The sequence below is a fragment of the Triturus cristatus genome, chromosome 4_2 (genome assembly GCF_964204655.1).
Source record: "Triturus cristatus chromosome 4_2, aTriCri1.1, whole genome shotgun sequence".
In the NCBI taxonomy this organism is placed as follows: Eukaryota; Metazoa; Chordata; class Amphibia; order Caudata; family Salamandridae; genus Triturus; species Triturus cristatus.
In genome coordinates, this window is record NC_140586.1 from 304,548,724 (window position 1) to 304,570,070 (window position 21,347).

At 43.1% G+C, this 21,347-nt stretch overlaps 1 protein-coding gene across 3 annotated transcripts in view; it reads right to left on the bottom strand.

Moving 5' to 3' along the window:
• Window positions 1–10,805: 10,805 nt before the first annotated feature.
• Window positions 10,806–21,347, bottom strand: part of SEC16B (SEC16 homolog B, endoplasmic reticulum export factor) — a 325,648-nt gene continuing 315,106 nt past the window's right edge. For 2 of the 3 annotated variants that reach the window (XM_085601609.1, XM_085601608.1), the window contains exon 26: window positions 17,744–20,030. In XM_085601609.1, the coding sequence (XP_085457735.1) occupies window positions 19,956–20,030 (75 nt within the window). In that variant the 3' untranslated portion in view covers window positions 17,744–19,955. Of the gene's footprint in view, window positions 20,031–21,347 lie in introns of all 3 variants that reach the window. The other variant, XM_085601607.1, reaches the window with a different exon arrangement.

Consider the following 21,347-nt stretch of genomic DNA (forward strand, 5'->3'; position numbering starts at 1 on the left):
TGTTGACTGGGGTCCAGGCGCGGATGGTGGTGGTGGGGGGCGTTGTTCTGGTCGTAGGGTGCGTTGGCTGTGTGCTGAAACTGTTGTGTATGTCTGCGATCTTGCTGTGGAAGAACGAGGCAAGCGAGTTGCAGAGGTCTTGCGAGGGCGTGATGTCGTTGTTTCCGGCGCTGGGGTTCGAGAGCTCTTTGACGATGTTGAAGAGTTCCTTGCTGTTGCGGGCGTTGTTGTCCAGTCGTTCCTTGAATGCGGATTTCTTGGTGGCGTGGATCAGCTGGTGATGTCTTCGAGTGGCGAGCTTGAGGGTGGTCATGTTGTCTGTAGTTGGGTCTTGGTGCCATACTCAACACTTCACTCCCAATGCTTTTTCAAGTAGCCCAAGGCCAGCCTCTCGATAAACTGAGGGACAGAGGAGAGAAGGTAGTGCCCGACATCCAGGGTGTGCACCCGATGCATCAAGACCCACAGCTGTGGCCTGCTTCCTTTAAAGAGTCAAAAAGAACAGGTGATGGCCGGGATGCTGAACAAATCAAATATTCACCCTGTTTCTTTTGCTCTCTCACGCTAAGTGCACCAGGTATGCGCAGACATGGGTCCCGGGCTCACTGTGCCACTGGATTCAAGCTACCCTGGATGGCTGATGAGGGATGATACCCCAAAACTGGTCCCAGGATGTTCGTTTCTGGTCCAGGGAGAACCTGGCTTGGCAGTTTGGGCTGGACTGTTCCCAAGAGTAGCAGGGTCAAGACTGATGTGCATATGGCTGGGTGTAAATTGGGGTGGTATGGTGAGCAAAAGAACAATGGATTTAACCCAAATCTCTTGACTTGGGGTGAATATTTAATTTGTTCCTCATTCCGTCCATCATTTGTGTGTCTTTTGCTTACTTGCCCTAAGTGTGCTGAGTATGTCCAGACGTGGATCCCGGGCTCACTGTGCCACTGGACTCATGCTAGCCTGACTGAGGAGGGGTGATACCCCGAAACCGGTCCTAGGATGCTAGTTTCTGGTCCAGGGAGGATCTGCCTTGGCAGTTCGTGCCGGACTCTTCCCATGAGAAGCAGGGTCTAGACTGATTTGCATATGGCTGGGTCTAAACTGGGGTGGCAGGGTGAGCAAAAGAACGATTGATTTAACTCAGATCTCTTGACTGGGGGTGAATGTCTGTTTTGTTCCGCATTCCATCCATCATTTGTGTGTCTTTTCCTTTAAAGAGTCAGTCTGGGTTCATCACCTGCATCCTGCAGAAGAGTGACGATGAGGCTTGTTAATATCCACATTCCTGTCTCCAGTCAAAAGCCCACCAGTAAATCCCACAATACAGGCAACAACTGGTTCCGCTCGTGCAGAAGAAGCCACCCACTGTAGAGTTTTCCTTTATCCATCCGTATCACTGATATGGGCTTTTGCGCGCATCACACTGCTACTGAGCACTTTGGACTTCCCAGATCAGCTCTCAGCCTCAGTGGACGCTGAGGTACAGGTGAATGTGCCCGTCTTCAGCACAGCTAGGCTCAGAAGGCACTCACCAGCTTCTGGGAGGAAGTGAAATCCCTTCATTGTCCGTCACCTGCCCCACAGAAGATACTCACCTCAGCATTCCCTGGACTGCCCCAGGCAGAGATGGGCGTTGGTTAGCAGACCCTGCTCAATTTCAGGCTGAGTGGTGCTGTGCCAGGGACTGTTCGTAAAGTACTGAAAGAGAGAAGATTCAGCCTGCACTTCCAAAGCCACAGGTTCCTCCCATACCTATAGGTACCCATAGAGGAAGCACGAGGGGGAGACAAGCAGCTTACCATATCAAATACCCATCTCAGACGAAGAATGGAGCTGCATTACTAGGTTGCCGAGAGGCAGAGGTACAAAATTAACATCCTCCACTGATTACACCAGCATCTGCCCCTCCCATGCATGACCAGGTATGAGGAAGGGTGGAGCAGCATGACACTCATTGGCACTTCCACAGTTCTTGCTCATGTTTGCCTCAGTGACAGTCACTGGTGTTCAACTTCCTACTTCATAGGGACTTTTTACCTGATACGTAATGAAGACAGAGCTTTCCATGAGGTGCGGTGTCCCAGAATCTGCACCCCTTGCTGTTCCACACCATGACTGTCATTTGCCACAGGGTGACCCGTCCATCTTAGGGCTACGCCTGCCAGAAATCACAGGCAATAAATGAAGAGAGGTGCTGCTAAATTAAAGCTTACAACCGCAGCCTGTATTCCAGTTTACGTCTAAAACACATACGAAAAGCACTTCGACGCCTCGTCAGGGGTAGTAAGCTTTATATAAATACAATTACAATTATGCAGCAGCGCAGATGCTCGCACTGTTGCTGCAGCCCTTTTGGAGATGGGGTGTTGGTGGTAATTATGGACTAAAAAGAGCGCCCACAGGGCAACTTCGATGGCGGTGTGCCACAGGCACAGAGTACTCTCTAACTATGGTTTTAGCACTGCACTCTAAGGGGGAGATTTAACATTTATTGACGTACCACACTTCAGCAGCCTCAAATGCTGTGCTATGCTGCGTGAAAATGAGAGAGGAGAGCGCCCAATTTACTAAAATAAGGCAGTTCCCCGGAATACTCCACCCGTGCTGCCTCGCGTACCTGACTCATACTCATTTTGGACCAGGTGGTAGCTGTCGATGTGGCCGTGGTCTCAGCATCTTTCTAGCGGTGAGGGAGGCATTGCGGGTGCCAGAGAAGCTGCCATTGCTGTGGCAGCGCTGTGTCGTTCTGCAAGGGTGTCTGCAGCAAGCGCGGTCGGCTCATTGGCAGACCAGCTCCTTCCAAGGGCAAAGGCGAAAACCAGTAATGGCACCACCGCGCGAAACCGCTTTGCGAGGAGGGCACTGAGGCCACAGCAATACGGCTGTACCCTCAGGAGAGGATGTGTATTAGGAGGCCAGTAACACAGTGGAATCTTGGGTCGGGCGACCCATATTGAAACTGTTGCAGTCTGATAACACGGCAGGACAGCTACAATCTTGCAATCCTGGGGAAGCTGATATGACAGACTCAACTTTGGCGGAAGTGCTCATGAAGGCAGTGCAGATCAATAAAGGAATTATTGAAACAGATTTAATAACGGGCAATGCTTTAGAGGTGAAGCACGATGTTTGTAATAATGATGGTACCTTAAATAAGGCTTCAGATGTCAGTATCTTAACATCACATCAGGATGGGATATTATTTAATGCAGATTTTGGTACTACAAATGTCTTAGAGCTCACTGCTAATAATACGGGGCTTGGCCCTATGGACTATAATGGCAATGGTGGACTATAAACCTTAGAAAGAGGTCAAGTGGCTGAGAGAGCTGAAGCAGGCAATGAGAACTTGGAAATCGCTACCTCAAGCACCGCTGTAACAATGGATAAAAGTAGAGACCTGGAGGACCTCAATGATCATATAGCTGGACAGTTCGAAAATAGGAATGAAGACCGTGATATGAGATCAGGAGAATGGGTAAATAACGAACCACCTGTGGACAATGAAATATTGGAGAATAACATTCTAAGTAAGAGGAAACCAGAGTTAAAGGCATAAAAGGAGCCAAAAAGAAGGAATATGGCGAATGCAATGACACTCAATTGGATCACACAGTTTCAACCCGATCTAAGACAGTTTCTAAAGACAGCCACTTACGTAAGTGGGTCACCTCTAAGGGGGAGGTTAAAGCTATGATATCGCGGATGTCAAATATCAGCTCTACCTCACAATTTCAATCGGCATCGTCCAGGGAGGAGAATCACACATTGAATGGAAGCAGTCCTAACTCTAGCTTAACTATTTCTCCTGGATCAGGCAAGAGGAGAGGTCTCCCTGAAGGCCCTTTCTCGATGTAATGGATTCTTGTGCTCTCCAACTGGATTGCTGGCGCATCAGGCACTAATGGGCCCACTCTGTCGACAATCCTTCAGTATTTGCAAACTCAGCGGATAGAGTCTGTGGAACACTATGCACAGACTAAGGCGGATAGTGCAGCGATACATCAGGCTCTTTCAAATGTTTCTAGCAAAGTGGCAGTACTTTCCACTGAGATGACGGAACTACAACAAAGAGTTGCAAGTGTGGAAGAAGCTGGGTCAGTGACTGTCAAAACAGTTCGGGAACAAGGAGTTCTTATCTCGACATATCAAAGTAAACTGGAGGATCTCGAGAATAGACAGCGACGCAACAATCTAAGGCTTATTGGTATATCCTAGGGGAGAGAAGGCAGCGACCCTAGAACATTTGTGGTAAACGTTTTGCAGAAGGCACTCCCAGAGCTGTAAGATTGGGATATGGACTCCCAGATCCAAAGGGCTCATAGATTACCACTAATAGTAAGACAAGCTGGACAGGTACACTCAGCGCACCCTTGCCCCATTCTCATCTTTGCTGGCAACTTTTTGTTGAGACAGGCCATTTACTTTAAAGCGCGGCCAGCTGTACCCTTAAAGGTAGAGTAGATGTCCATTCTGGCCCGATCAGATCTATGTAAGGCTACAATGGACAGATGCTGGAAGATGCGCCAGCTAATTGATCCATTTAAGGCAGTGTGAGCACGGGTGCTCCTGCAAGAGCCCTCATGTCTTAAAATCATCAATGATGGACATCAGCAAATATTACATTCTGAACTGGAAGCATCTAAAGGTTTGAGTCAATGGCGCTAGGGCTATAATTTGGGAGATAAGACTCCAAATCAATAATTCAAAGGAAAAATCATGTATGGTTGATTTGTGGCCCAATAATGTTTTTTTTTCTTTTCTGGTTGGCAGATATGGGAGGTGGGGGATTCCAAGGAGGGTGCTCCCAGGTGACTGCCAAATCAGCTGGCAGGTAAGGGGATGGGTGTTTCCTTTTCTAGGTACGGGTGGTGGAGGGGCCTTTGACGCGGGGGTAAAGTCTTTTGGAGAAATGGAGGTTATTACTAATGCACTTTTAGGGAAGGTTGGTTTTTTAAAGTAGATCGATCAGAAAGTATACACAAAATGCAATGTAATGTTTGGGGGACGGTTTGATATTAAAGGCAGGGAAAGTTCATGTTTTTCTTTTTTTAATTATGCAATGTCTAGGTTGAAAGTGACGCACTGGAATGTTGCTGGGCTAAATAAAATTCGTAAAAGGCAGTTAGCGCGAGAGGAACTGGCAGTTTATAAGCCTCATATCTTGGGTATAACGGAAATTCATCTGGCACATAAAGAGAGTCAGGCACTGAGCTAATTGGGATATGATAGTATTACCTGCACATCCCAGGCAATGTCCATATGGGGGGTGGCTATAATGAAATGTAAGGGTCTAGCAGCTAAAATTAATAAAATCTCTACAGATAGCAGGGGGAGATGGGCCATTGCTCTGCTGCTGATCAATACTCAGAAAAACACTGTGTGGCTTATGGCCCATATTTGGATGAACCAGATATGTTTGATTTCCTAAGCTTAGAATTGCTGGATTGGGAGGGGGAATTGATAGTAATGGGTGATTTGAATTGTGTCATGGAATATAATTTTTACTCACTAATCGTCAAACTAATATCCGAATGACCAAAACTAGGACTTTGTTTATGGAATTGAAGAGGCATCATCGGCTAGAGGATGTGTGGAGGATTCTATGTCCCCAAATACCCGGCTATACTTATTATTCCTCTCCCCATAGGCAATACTCACATATCGACATGATACTTGTAAGGGAGCAGATGTTAGAGGGGCAAATATCGATACATGCCCTAAGATTATATCTGATCATAATGCTATAGCACTGACGTTGCGGTTCTCACAAGCAGGATCGAGAGCTCAACATTTTTCATTCCCTCGACATTTGCTTACTAATGGGGAATATCGTCAATATCAAAAAGGTTTACTAGCCAAATTTATTCAGATTAATAAGAACACTGCTTCCATGGCTACCATATGGGACTGCATGCTGCATGAAGGCTTACATTAGGGGGTTACACTTCAGTTTATTTTAAAGCAGAATAGGCGTGTGCAACTATAGTTGGCTAAATCATGGAAGGAATGTTTAGACATAGAGCTGCAACACGCGCAGGCAATTCTTACAAGTAACCCCTCGAATATGCCATACACCTCAAGTGAAAGGAAAGGCAGCAAATGGTTAAAAGGGAGATAATTGAGAAGGTGGCGGCAAGTTGTCAGAAGAATAAGACGTATCAATATGAGTATGGGGAGAAAGTGGGGTGGATCTTGGCCCATCAGATAGCTGATAAAAAAGTATTCAGCGCTATCAAATGTATTATAGGATTTGACGGAGGTAGCGACAACTGCCCACAGTCAATTGCTGACCAATTTGCTGCTTTTTATCAAAAGGTTTTTAGTAAACCTGACAGTATTGATCAGCATATCATAGCCAACTATCTTGGAGAGAGCCAGATCCCCTGGTTAGACTCTACACAGAGTTCTATGTTAGAAGCAAAGGTCGGGCTAAGGGAAGTAGAGGCGGCTACATGTACTTTATCATCTGAAAAAGCCGCTGGGGAGGATACCAACCGTCCAGAATTTTACAAAATATTTATGGACAATCCTGTCCCCAAATTTGTAGAATTGACAAATTATATTTATAGTGGGGGAGAAGCCCCAGCATCATGGGGGTGACTAACATTGTCATCTTTCTTAAGAAGGGCAAACCATCTGAATCGCCCACTATCTCTGATAAATGCAGATGCACGAGAAGGTCTCCAAACAACAGCACGGGTTTGTGCTTGGAAGGGATACCACAGCGCATATTAGCACTGCAATCGCAGCATTTAATGTTGCCTGTCAAACTTGGGACTGAATGGGAATGATAATGCTGGAAGCACAGAAGGCATTTGACTAGGTCACCTGGGAATCACTGGACGATTATGGGGGCTTTTGGAATTGGGGATATCGCATAAGTGCAGACATTATATAAGAATCCCATGGCTAAAAGTTTAACAGGTGGTAAGTCCTCTTCTCTATTTTCCATATTCAGGGGCACGCATCAGGGATCTCCACTCTCCCCACTGCTGTTCGCTCTCTATATAGAACCCTATATAAAACACCTGATGCTGAATCAGAAAATTCAGCCACTAAAATTAAATGAATGAAATGTATATTTGTAACGTGCACTAATACCCGGAGGTGTCTAGGCGCGGCGGCTCAGAACCAAGAGTGAGCCTGCATGGGTAGAGCAAGACGAGAGAGTCACTACAGGTTAAACAACAAGGATTTTAAGGATTTTCAAAATGTCATGAGATTCTTTTCAGTCTTCAGTTATATTGGGAGTGAATTCCACAGCTTCACTGTCCCTACCACTACGCTTCTCCCCCCCACGTTGCTTTTTGGAATTTGGAGGTAGCCAGATTGGCTGAGGTTGCAGAACGAAGCTCCCTTCCAGGGAGATACCACTGATATTTGTTTGTCAGAATGACTGGTCCAAGTCCGTGGAGTGCCTTGAAGGCGGAGCAGAGAGCCTTGAATTCAATCCTTCTTTGCACTGGCAACCAGTGCAAGGAGGGAAGGGCATGTGCTACCGATTGCTGTTTAGGGATATTGAGGAGCAGCCGAGCTGCTGCGTTTTGTAGGACTTGCGTTTATTTAGGAGATGGGTACGTATGTTCAGACTGTTCCCATGAGGCACAGGGTCAAGACTAATTTACATATGGCCATGTCTGAACTGGGGTGGCGTGGTGAGCAAAATAACGATGGATTAAACCCAGATCTGTGACTGGGGGTGAATGTTTTGCCAATGTGCAACATTCCGTCCATCATCTTCTGTGTTTTGCTGTTCGCCCTATGTGGGAAGGGTATGCCCAGACGTGGGTCCCGTGCTCACGCCACTGGAGTCAAGCTATCCTGGCTGAAGAGGGGTGAAACCCCGAAACTGGTCCTAGGATGCTTAATTCCGGTGCAGGGAAGACATGGCTTGGCAGTTTGGGCTGGACTGTTCCCATGAGGCACAGGGTCAAGACTGATTTGCATATGGCCATGTCTGAACTGGGGTGGCGTGGTGAGCAAAATAACGATGGATTAAACCCAGATCTGTGACTGGGAGTGAATGTTTTGCCAATGTGCAACATTCCGTCCATCATCTTGTGTGTTTTACGTACGTTCAGAAACAGTCCATTACAATAATCCAGTCTGGACAGTATAAGTGCTGTCACTACAGCCTTCTGGAGCTCAAGCGGAATGAAGGGAAGAATCTTCCTGATGGTTTTCATTTAGAAGAAGCAAGAAGAGGTGATAGCGTTAATTTGCCCTTCAAAGGATAGTCTGGAATCAAAAATGACTCCGAGGTTTTTCACTTTGTTGGTTGGGGTAGGAATGTCGCCATTTCCTGTGGCCACCAATTGGGACCCCAAAAGAGGTGTCATTTCCGAAGAGGAGTACCTCAGTTTTTCCTGCGTTCAGTTTGAGGTGGTTTTGGGTCATCCACTGCCCAACTTTGCGCATATATTCTTGAAATCTTAGCGCGGTGTCCGTGTGGTCTCCAGCAAAGGAAGCCACAATTTGCGTGTCATATGGGGTAGAATTGAAAATAACTGCATAAGCAGACGACATAGAAATGTATGGTACTAACCCATGTATAGCTATTGATTTTATATCTAAGGAGGCAGAAGAATTAGGTGTATTTTCAGGATATAAGCTTAATCTATTCAAAACGCAAATAATTCTTCATTTGAAAACACCCACTACACTAATGGGAGTCACGGACAATGCTATATATCTGGGGGTTCAGCTTCGCAGCCAGGTGGAAAATATAGTCACTCTTAACTATGAGCCGCTTTTAAAGACAGTTATTACTAAGCTACGGCAATGGCATTGGCTTCCCTTAAGCATTTGGGGAAGATGCAATATTATAAATATAAACGTCTTACCAAAATTCCTCTATCTCTTTCATTCTATACCGCTGTGAGTCCCCGATTTGTTTTTTAGACATCTTGAAGGGGCAATTTGTAGGTTTATATGGGGGTATAGGAAAGCTAGACAGGCCATCAGATATATGAAATTGCCCTATGAGCAGGGGGGGATTTAAACTGCCGGATTTATAATTTTTATTTTTGAGCCTCATCTATGGGTCGGATTCAAAGTTTACTGGTTGGAGATAGGTCTAGAACGAGTACAGTTGTGTATCAATTAGCATTAGGTTCAGATATTAGGTATGCAATCCATAAGCTAACGGACCCCGATAATTTCAAGAGGGTGAGATTTAAGGTGATAAGGGACGTAGTTTGAATATGGCGGGAAATTTGTATTAAGTTTTCTTTACCAACTGTTCATTCTCTCACCCTACTGTGGGGTAATCCATTATTCCCCAATATATTTCATGAAAATTTGGGGTAAACTTGGGGGAATAGGGGATTTACGAAATCTAGGCCAGCTGTACGATATTCGGGGACTACAATCTTTTTCTGTACTTTGGGAAATATATGGCCTTCTGCAACAATCATTTTTTAAATATCTTCAAGTCAGGGACTATCTTATTCATATGTGTGAATAAGGAGCACACAACTTCTGCAATTTATCTGTTATTATATAAGTCTCCAAAATTTGACATAAGTACAATGTACCGGGAGTTTATGTCCCATGTTGATGATGACAACGCGCAGGTAGGGTTAAAGTGGAGTCAACGACTAGCAAATGTAGTAACTGGTGCAGAAATACAAGAGGCTCTGGAAACACTTGATTGGGCAATAATATCTGTTAGTCTTAAATTGCAACAATTTAAGACGGTGTATATGTTGTATTATACACCTGAACGCATTTCTAAATGGACATCTTCTAGGAACTCGTCACAGGTATATTGTCCCAAATGTCATCTATTTGCAGCAGATATAGTCCATATGTTTATTGAATGCCCGGGGTTAAAGGCATTCTGGAGTAGTTTATTCCAATTAAAATTCACACAGTTTGGGTGGGAATTTTGTTAGGTAATAAATAAATATTAATTGGTTTAAAGACCGGAGGGAACCCAAATCTTAGGTCCTTGATTTCAATTATTATAGTAAGTGCACACTTATGTATTGCTAGGGCATGGGTTGATTTAATACTGCCTAGAGCACCTGAATTTTGGGCCATACTCCGACAGACCTATGAATGTGAAATGGCAGTTGCCATGGCCTGCGGGCCCAGAACAGTTAAAAAGGGGGAGAAGATTTGGTCGCAACTACCCTGAAGGTAGTATTCTGTATTGAATCCTCTGGTTCAACTGTGGATACATGAATCTAACTGATCTCTGTCTTATGTCGGTCTCTCTTTTGTTCGTATAATTATGTGATAAAAGATGCTATAAGAATGTTCTGATCGCTCTTACTTGGCGGTTAAAATGCAATAAAAATGTATTTAAAAATAAATAAATAAATAAGGCACTTTCCTCTCCCTGGTGCTGAAACCAACTGCCGTGCGCCACGCAGACACCTTTGCACCATGGTGCAGGGTGTCTTTGTGAGTCTAGCATAGGTTTTGTATTGGAAGGGAACCCTTCCAGTGCAAAATACTATGCTTAGACTAACTTGAAGCCTTTTTCCACTTTGCATGTGTGCTGTACCATGCAGCACACAAGCAAAGTCGGAAAAGAAATTGGGTTTAGCGTGAGAAACCTTGGGTGGTTGCATGGGAATGCTATGCACTGCTTTGCATGACTTTCCCGTAATTTCCAGCACTAAACAAGTTTAGGACTGGAAAGTAAATCGGGAAAAAAAAGATTTTGCGCCGATATGCCTCACTTTTGTGACACAAAAACAGCTTAAAATCTTAGTACTCTCCCCCTGAATGGCTCATACATAACACATTCGTAACACTAAGGTGCACACAAGCAGGAAAATAAAAACACAGTTTGGGCAAGTAAGAAAACAGTATCATTTTATTTGCCTCTGAAAACATAAAAGAGCAATATTGCAGTCCTAGCTGGGAATAAGCACCACAAAACTGCATTACATAGACATCCTTTATTGAACTATTATACAAACAGTAAAAAGAGAAAATCTTTAAAAAAAAAAATACAAAGCATATTCTTGATTTAAAAATGTTTTTACTATTGTGAAATTATCTGTCACTTTTGATTATTGCAAGCCATTCATTTTTGACATAGTGCTGATGTCCTTCTAAAGGGCTCATCCATGTGCTTCTCTCTGATCTCCCAGATCAGTTCTGAATTATGGTATCTCTTCTCTCTCATGTGTGAGAAGGCACCTTCAGATTTCTTTGCATGCTGTAATCTCAGGAATCAGATCTGAATATCAAGAATTCTTGTTCTGTTCGGTTAAAAAACATAAAAACGTACAATCCAATACATGCACGGCCATATAAATGTTGAAAAATATTTAAATAAATTTATTATCGTGTCACAAACATTGCAAATAATTAAAGTGACAAGTGCTGCATATATCCTTTTCCTATGACACAAGCCTTGGACAATTACAGCTACCTAGGCCCTCAGTAGTCAGGTGGATCAAGATTATCATATGGAATTCCACTCTGTCCAATACCAAATGGCTGGTGTTTTCACACCCAGTTTTCAGAGGTGCAGACACCCTGGACCTGATATTACCGGCTGGAAATAACAGTGGGAAAATCACTTTAGGCTTCAGCTGCAACAGCAGCCAGGCCTATTACCTGGTTCAACTTGACCTCCTTCTCTGGCAAGGGGAGAGCATGCAATGCACACCCATGCCGGGACACTTCTTCATCATCAACTTCCCTACGCTATCCTCTCACACCTCTCTCCCTCCACCCCCAACCCACACAGAAAGAGAAAATCCTACTGCCATTTACCACATGCTGACAGCAGGTGGCAAATGTAAGCCATAAACTACACAGAACTGGCAATCCCATGCAATTCTATGCCCAGTAAAACCGGGTTCACACAATTATTCCCCATTTAATTTCATGGGGGTTTAACTCTAATTGCAGTTGTGGTGGGGTGTCACTGTACAGTAACTCGTACTTAAAGTTAACCCCAAACAGGAAGGCAAGGACTCAAAGGCACTAAGACTCTCATTTAGAGAATGGCCAGTCCTTTATGAGTAATGCTCTCCACTACACTGGTGGGAGGCGAATGGCACACTTAGACATCTCCACTAGGCACTATCTTTTGTATGATCTTTTCCTCTCCGAGAGAGCACTTTCCAAGGAGTATATAAACTATCATTTACGAGAGTCTGAATATTGTGCTTCTGGCTGAACCACATCTATCCTTCTTATTGTTTATTGTTCAGTATTATATCTTGTCTCTATAGTTTTATATTTGCAGGCATTATCCAATGCAGTTACACGGTTTCGATCCCAGCATGATCCGACCTGTTTCAGCCCACAAATTCTGCCTGGTTGATTTCCTTTCAAACCTTCAAGTATTGACTTGTGTATATTAAACCCATCCTCCTGAATTACCTTATCTTGGTTGAGGTTAGACTCTTCTTCATTGTTAGTTTAGTCCTGATTTCTGCAGAGCCCAACACATTGGTATCAGTCAACCTCTTTTTATGACCCAAACCTTAGCCAATCAGGAGTCACAGTGGGTTCAACTCCCTGCAGAGGATCCAACTGTCAGATTTTCTAAGCTCACCTAACAAATGCCAGAGCTTCAGTAAAGTGAATCTATGAAAGATACAAATTCTTGAGAACTGTAGTTACAGGTAAGTAGTTTTGTTCTACTCCTTTACAGAATCTTTCATAGACTCAAATGTTTGAAAAAGAATTAACACAGCAGTATCAACATCAATAATGATTGGTGGCAACAAGGCACACCATAAGCGTGCTTCATACAGGTACCCCGATATAGGCTCAGGTAGTAACCAAACCTTTCACCTATATTTCCACTGCCATAACACTACATAACGGTTCTTGGTACTGACCTTTTACCTAGTCACGGTACTGCTTAAAGGACGTGGGGTTTTCTCCGACAACTTGCCTAATTCATTATGCATGAGGATTCTTGGAATCTCAACAGGACTACCATCTCCTGCAGAATAACTTTGTATAAGGGTCATTCCTTCAGTCATCCTAGTCCGACATGACACAGCGAGGTAGATCACCCGAGGGTACCACTTTGGGTATATAAACACCACATCTTTGCTAAGGCAGGGAGAGGAGAAAAAGGACTTCCATGCCGACACACTGACGTGAAACGCAGAGGTTCCTGAACGCAGACACTCCAGCTCGCAGTGGTCTGACATCCCTCGTGGGGTGTTAATTTCGAGACCAAAATGGGGTCCCACAGTCTTTCACTTCTTCAGGTAATGGGGTTGGCTTTATCCTAGAGGAATTCTTGGCTCTACACCTACATACATGTCAGGTACACGTAGGTACATCTACATAGGGCTGCATCGTAGGAGTACGCATTTATTACTGTCATGTATTTTATATACATGCCTGTATTCATTGTTCTAGCACTATGGTAGGAATCTACCATGCTTTTGCTCTATTGGTGCTTGTGATCAGTTATGTCTGTTTCTGTTTCATGGTTGCTTCAGCACATCTATTTTACATTAGAATGACACTGGTTCAATAAATACTTATTGAAAAACGTCCCCAACGTTTATTTTGTGTATTCCTCTGAGACAAAAGTGAGCACGAGTGACTGAGCGAAAAGTACTGTACAGTTTCCACGATCCCTGATGGGACAGAGTAGTCATGTTCTATAGTTGCCAAGAACTATTCTCTCCTTGGTAATAAGGTTTTATAGTGGCACTGTGAGCTAGCTGGTATACAGGCTAACTTACCCGGTGGGGGTGTCTGGAATCAGTTTGGACACCAATCCCGCAGTGTATGTTGTTTAGACGTGCAGATCCTATATAGGTTTATAGGAACTACACAACAGTTTCGCTGTACTGCCTGTCCCACTGTAAAGTCAATTCTGGATCGCACATCCTAAAGGTAGTACTTGTTAATAGTGTGCATATCCCTCCATGTCGCCGCTATGCAAGTGTTCTCCATTGGTGCTCCAGAAAAAGCACTGGTTTTGCTATCATGCCAATGGTAAAGGTATGTTATCTTTCCTGGCAACTGTCTGTTCATGCTCCATTATGCTTCTGTGATATCGGAACTGGAACTGTCTAGTTTACATAGTGTTTTACCTTTATTGACATCAAAAGACACAAAAGTGTATCTTATTACCAAAACCTTTTTGTTCTGCCCAAATACAATTTAAGACATCTACTAATATCTAGGGAATGCAATGTTACTTATGTTGGTGAAGTTGCTTGAGGGAAAAAAATGTTAAGCATAAGTTTGATGAAATGAAATACCATTCAAAATGAGCTTTCATCAAAGCTGCAAATACAATGTTAAGATTCCATGAGGACTTCAGCAAAGCAATCAGAAGAAAGGTGCAAACAATACCTTTCAGAAATTATTTAACAATGCTAGTAGATATAAAATAGACTGCTGACTGAGTCTTGTCAAACATCTGAATACTGCTGACTAGAGTACCTCAGCCATTTAATGCTGTCTGCAACTTACTATCTGCTTGGGATGTTTTTATGTCCTTTCAACACAGAAGTCAACTCAGATGACATCTGTCTGTGTGGGATCAAACTCAGATGATTCTCCCTCCCTTTGGTGGTGCAAGACAAGAGGAGGCGATATCTGATCCTACAATGAGACCAAAGACCTGTGTTTATCTAACACTTCCTTTGCAGTGAGGATACAAATGTCACAACTCTTGGTCACGATGAAGGCACGAGATGTCTCTTGAATGCCTATCTTCCAAACAGACTTTGCTTTTTCCAGAAGTAGTGCAATTCGAAATCACAAAGCACTTAGTAGTCTTGTCAATCATACTGTTCCTTAAGCAGCTACCACCAATATGAAGAAAATAGTTTCAAATCTGGAGCACCATTCTGAGGATTCATTCACTCAAATTTTCCAGTAGGAAATCTGATAGGTAGAACATCTGAGGAGGGTATAGACCGCTGTCTCTCCATATGATTGGCCAAAGTTTGGGTCATAAAATGACAATCACTGACTATTTAGAGATTATGACTGTTTCAATGCTAAAGAGTGTTTAATTGTACACTTCTATTATGACACTACGTACCATGGATTCCAAGCCCGACAAAGGGGAATATTCATGCATGTGAATCTATGATAAACTCAATGTTGGAGAACCACCATTCAACCCATATCTACAGCTCTCAATTTACTGTATTAATTACCAAGTCACAGTATATAATATTAATCATGTCTCTTATTCTTGGTACACATCTGCAGGAACTACCCAGTTTGTAAAGAATATCTAGTTCTGTAGTCAGCTGACAAAAAGTCATACCAGTTTGGTAATCTTAGGAGACTTACTTTCTTAATTGGCGGTTTCAAAAGATCTGACCTAGCTTTTTCAAACCTTAGGTAAAAACATAACATATGGGCAATTTTGTAGTTCTCTGTTATCTGCATGGACATTTAGACCATAGCCTCTGCTGGCATGCCAGTTCAGTGGAGACTAACGCCTACACTTCCCTGGTAGAAGCCCACCTGCCCAATTTAGATATATTAACCTACCTGGCAGAGATATCTGAGCCTCCAATTAAGACATCACTGCAGCAGCTCCAGCAAAGCCACTGTTCCTATGCTGAGCAGGTGCCATGTTTGATGTGTCTTCTATGCAAAGTATTTTGCTCTGCAAGAACATAATACTGAGGCATAAGTTTGTTCTTGCAGAACAATATATTAAAGGCCCAATGTACAGGAAGATTGCTCCCAGAAAGTTTGAGCCATTGTGGGATTTCCTTATCCAGCACAATCATGTCTCGCATGGCAGTCCTGTGTAGGGAAAATACGTGACGATCACCCCACCCTAATTAGGTTAAGGCAACATTGAGCATAATCTGGTGGCTCAGTATTAGAAAGTCCACCAGGTCAAGGCTTGAGGCTGGCACAGCCAGCTGAGACTTCGCCGAGGGTAAAATGGGGTGGAAGAACCGCGACTTTGGAGGAATGTTGCATCTATGGCAGGCAAACATTTTACCAAATCCAAATGACCCTCATACTTGTTACCTTCTCTTCAGCCTCTTCACTGACATAAGCTGACCAGCAACAATACCTTACTCAACATAAAGACCTGGGGCCAGATTTACTAACATTTGATGCAACGCAGCAAGACAAGTTGCTGCACTGCGTCAACCAGAAAGAGCAGGAGTGTGCCCTATTTACTAAGATATGGAGTATTCCTGCTCTCTCTCTGCACTGGCGCACTGTGTGCAGGCTAGCAGCAACGCAGGCACCCTTGCGCCAATTTGCAAGAGTGCCTGCGTTACAGGCAGGATTGTTTTTTTGCAAGAAGGGACACCTTCCTTCACAAAAACAATCCTCACAGGCATTTTCCTCTTTCTATGTGTGCTTCAGAACGTAGCACGCGTAGAAAGAGGAAATTACAAGGAGAAATACGCATATTTCCTCTCTTTTCACCTCTGTTGGGATGGCGTAGCATTTTGACACATTCCCAGGTTTACTACTCTTAATAAAGGTGGGAATGAGTCAGAACCCATCAGTCTTATTTACAAGCCACTTGCGTCACCGATACGTCATTTATTCCCATATTAAAAGTGATTCACCGGGTACTTCAAGGGCCTTGTAAATAAGCCCCCAAGAGTGTGAGTTGGAATGCTCACACTCCACCCAAGGAACACCTTCTTAACGCAGAACAATGCAAGGCAGCAATTTGCACTGCCCTGCATTACTCTGGATTTACTATGCCACATGGAGCCACAAAAGGTGGCTTTGTGTGGCTTAGTAAATATCACTTATGCCCTTATGTTGACTTATGTAGCCTTGCATGATGCAATGGCAATGCAGGACAAATCTGATCCCTGATTTAGAATTTGGTGGGAAGGTTACTCCCACAATAACAACGAGAGGGTGAGGGACAGTCACTCTTGATCCCCCATGGTTAATGATACATCAACAACAAAAGAGTGAACAAAGTAAGGAGCAAAATAGGAGTAACAGCGTGAGCAAAAAGTTGTGTTTTTAAGAGAACCCTCACTCACCAACCTGGTTGGTGACATGCTTCATCATCGGGTTCCACCAGAGAGGCCGAATGCCTCTCTGGTGTGCTACAACGCCTGAACTACAGCGGAGCTGGTTTTTGATGGAAAGGGGAGTGAAAAATTTAAAAGGTGAGTGGTTTTAACCAATAACCAATTTAATTCTGGCAAACCAAATACCGAACTAAAAACAGGTGGGTTGGACAGAAGCCGGCCAATTAGGTGGGACAAGGCTTATCCAGATGGGGGAAGGTCAACATGTTTCTGCTTAATGAGCCCAGTCGGCTAAGCATTCATCAGGACCATGGGGAACACCACGGCGGTATGCACACGCTAAGGTGCACCCAGACCAGTGGTGTGTTAGAGCGGTAGGACTCACTGTTTTACCGCATGAGCCATCCTGTAATTAAGGGGCTAGTAACGCTCAGTAAACCAGTATTTGTTGCGTCATGGGTCCGAGAGGGGGGTAGTGAGCTATAGTATTTCCATGCTCGCACACTCCCGCAAGGTACCTGGATCGGTCCTGCTCGGCCCGGATCTACTCCATGAGTGTGACGGAGAGCCCTGCCTGCTAAACCCTCGGCCTTACAGCTCTTTTTTGAGTCGGCTGGGCGTCAGTTTTCTGATGGCAATGTCCCCGCTGCCTCTGGTATTAGAAAACTTACTCCAATGGTAAGATGGAGTAGCGACCATCGGACTAATGGCATTCGCAGGGTAAAAATCAGTCTCCAAGAATGGTATTAGTATCAGTGCAGGTATGGTTCTACTCCATCTCTGGTAGAGAGTGTGATATAGTGTTGAACTGATATTAGCCATATTTTTTATTTTGTCATTTCTCACATCTGAATCTGTACAGACAGTTTTGAGAAGCTTGTTTACATCTATTGGGAAGTTCAATGGATCACTGAACCAGAGGCTTATGGCTTTTATCTGACTAAAACAAGACATTATTATAAGTCTGAATTCTAGTAGCTCTGCTCATTGTGTGAGGATGACACCCTCAGATTTCTTTCCCTGTTGCTCGCTGATCTCCTAGATACGTTCAGCGCTCTCTTCACCGTGAGAATGACACCATCAGATTCCCATACATGCTCTGTGATCTCCCAGGTACATTTTTAATCATATCTCTGCTCTGCTTACATGTGAGAATGCCCTCTCAGATTTACTTGCATGTGCTCTGTGAATTACCAGTTCACTTCTGAATTATATTAAGTCTGCTCTGCTCATGCGTGAGAACAACATCCTCAGATTGCAATGCATGCAGCTTTGTGATCTCCCAGTGTAGTTTTCCATCATGCCATATGTGTGTTAATACTATGACGAAAGTCGTAGATATATTTAATCAATGTCAGGCTGTCGCCTAGGATACCACCATTGGCAACAGGACAGATATAGCTCCATTTCTGCAGGGTGGTAGAAGCTGGTAAATTGTACATTTATCCTAGTTCACCAAAAATATTTGCACTAACTAAATACCAGTGTTAGATTCAGCCATAGCAGTAGGAAATAGGTAAAATCTAGCCGTCCAATCACAAACTGTTAGAAATTAATTAAAGGGAGACTTTAGAAGAAGTTATCTGGGAGATGGGCAAAACTGTGTTACAGTTATTGCTCTTCATGATTTGTATCACATTCACCCTGTAAACGAATAGTCAAAGGCTGAAATCAGATGATCTTATGGCCAAAAGCCTGCCAAAATAAACAATAGCAAATTTCAGGACCATGACATGCCAGATATCGCCTCCCATGTTAAAGAAATGCCCCTAATCTATGATAACTATTACACACTGCAGAATGTTAAATAAATAATTAGTGGAGGATTTTGCATTGTGTCAAGAGATGAGTCTTCTTCCAAGTACAGGAGGATTCCTCTCAAATATTTTTGTTAACGAGAGGGAGCATTAAAAGTGATCCCAACTTCTACTCATAACCAGACAAGATGGACAAGAACCTAACTGGTGTGGGTGAGAGTAGGAACTATAAGGTCCACTCTGGCTGCAGAGCTTTGGATTAGTTAGAGCTTTAGGAAGTTCATGTTCTGACCATACTCTAGTTTTGTTGAACTCGTGAGTTAAAATCCACTCTAAAATCTGATGATATGAAAGTACTTCACGAAGCAGCTGGATACTGCACCTGCATGTTTCATTGGCAAAATTAATCTAGGCTTCGCTGAGGAGTTTGCTTGCGGTGGCCACGAATGTCTTTAATTTCCTCTAAGATGAGGTAGTACTGTTATCAATTGAAAAACGTCCATAAAGTGAAGGAATTTTAGAAATTCTGTTACAAAGCCCTGCTATAAACGCTTGCCTTTTACAGCTTTCTGTATAAGTTCGGTCTTTCTAAGTTTCAGGATATTTTGCTTTGTTGTCGATTATTTACAGCATTGAAGTGTCTGTCCAGGAAATCAGTATCACCCTCAAAGTTGCCAGTGATTATGAGACATAACTCAGTATCCTCAGCTTAAACATGTAATCCTCCGCAGTGCTAAAAGAAGTGGAAATAGTTTCACATACACATCAGACAAATCTGAAGCAACAACACCCCTTGGGGAGCATCCCGCGGTGACCCCATGCCTCTTAGGAGCCTCATTGCTGGAAAAATGGCCAACAGTGGATGGAAGGAAACTTGAGGAAATTAAGGCTCTGCATCATTCCGAGAAGCAGCTCCCGACATGTTCAAGTATCACCAGGGGCATGCTGCGTTCAGAAGTGTTACATGCATCCAGTGGATCAACCATGGGGCTTTGGGCCGCCACATAATCCATTGCTTGCATGATTTTTCTTTGATCTCCAGGGATCTAGTGTAAGAGCTCCGATTAAGTTAAACCCAGACTGAAGATCTCACACCAGGTTCTGGGTGTCATGATGGTTTGTTGGTCTTCTGCAACAGATTTAAGTCAGCTCTGGAATGTGTAAGATTGGAAGAAAGTGTCAATCTAAGAAACATTCCCCCCCAAAAGCAAGTGGGCTCACATGGGGATTGTATAAGAAAATCAAAAAATTGTTCTTGCTAAGACTGTTTCGGATAACGTCGTTGAGAGAATTTCGATTGGCGATTATGAGTGCTGCCAACCACAGAGGAAACCTACAAAGAGAAAGAGAGCTTTCATTAGACTATGTTTTCTTATGAGAAATCAACCTGTTTGTATTTTTATGTTGCATTTAACATGTCAGTGCTTTTTAGGCAGATGTTTCCCCTCATCAATGCAATAATATAGTCAAATAGGCTTCTTTCTCTACTTTGCCAAGCGGTCTACTTAGATTATATGTACTCAACTTATTGTGGCATAGCAAAAACACCTTCTCACTGGTACAACATCATATAAATTTTTCCTTGCATAACACATCGTTCAGCTAATCTTATGAGTCTCTAAAGATTTTTGCAAATTCTTTTAAATTGGAAAACAATGAAGGCAGCATTTAATTTAGTGATGTTTTTTCAATATGAAAAATATTTGTTCTTCTCAAATGACTTTGCAAACTAACAACCATCCATATACTGCTCAAAACAAAAGTATGAAAATGAGTTACTTACCTGTAACTGTAGTTTTCCAGTTTTAGTATATTTCATATATTCACATGCTTGAATCATTCCCCATCGTCGAATTAGGAGTCCCACTGTACCATAGCAAAGCAGTATGTATTATTATCATAGGCTATAATGGCAATGAACAATCACTTTAATAGCCTATCTATGTCCTTTTAAAAAAAGAACCAAACTTCAGCCAATCAGGCAATAGCACCCTCTAGCGTACTCACAAAAGAGGCTGAATCTCTCAGATTTTCAAAGCACAAGTGGGTAATAAATCCCAAGCTATAAGGGAAGCCTCTCAAGGGAGAAGGAAGAGTCACATGTGAATCTATGAAAGATGAACAATACTGTTGAACCATATTTCCAGGTAAGTAACTAAGGGCCATATTATCAAGAACGGCGATAACATGATCGTCGCTTTAGCGGCAGGAAACTGCCGCTAAAGCGGCGATAAGGGGCTTGATAATATGCCCTTGAGAATTCCGATAGAAGCCCAGGTTCTGGTGTGAAGGACATCAAACCTGGGTTTCTATTGGAATTCTCAAGGGCATATTATCAAGTCCCTTATGGCCCCTTTAGCTGCAGTTTCCTGCCGCTAAAGCGGCGATAATGTTATCGCCGTTCTTAAGAATATGACCCTAATTTTCTTCTCCAGTATTGGATCTTTCTTAGATTCACATGCTTGAATCAGAATAGCAAGCAGTTACTGTATTTGTATACTTTATAGCATTAGCCCAAATAGCAGATGGTGGGTAGAAATATATACATAACATATTACCATGCATTTTAAAATAAATATATATGCATATACACCTATATTCATCTAGACATATATACATATTACATATATATATCCATATATATATATAT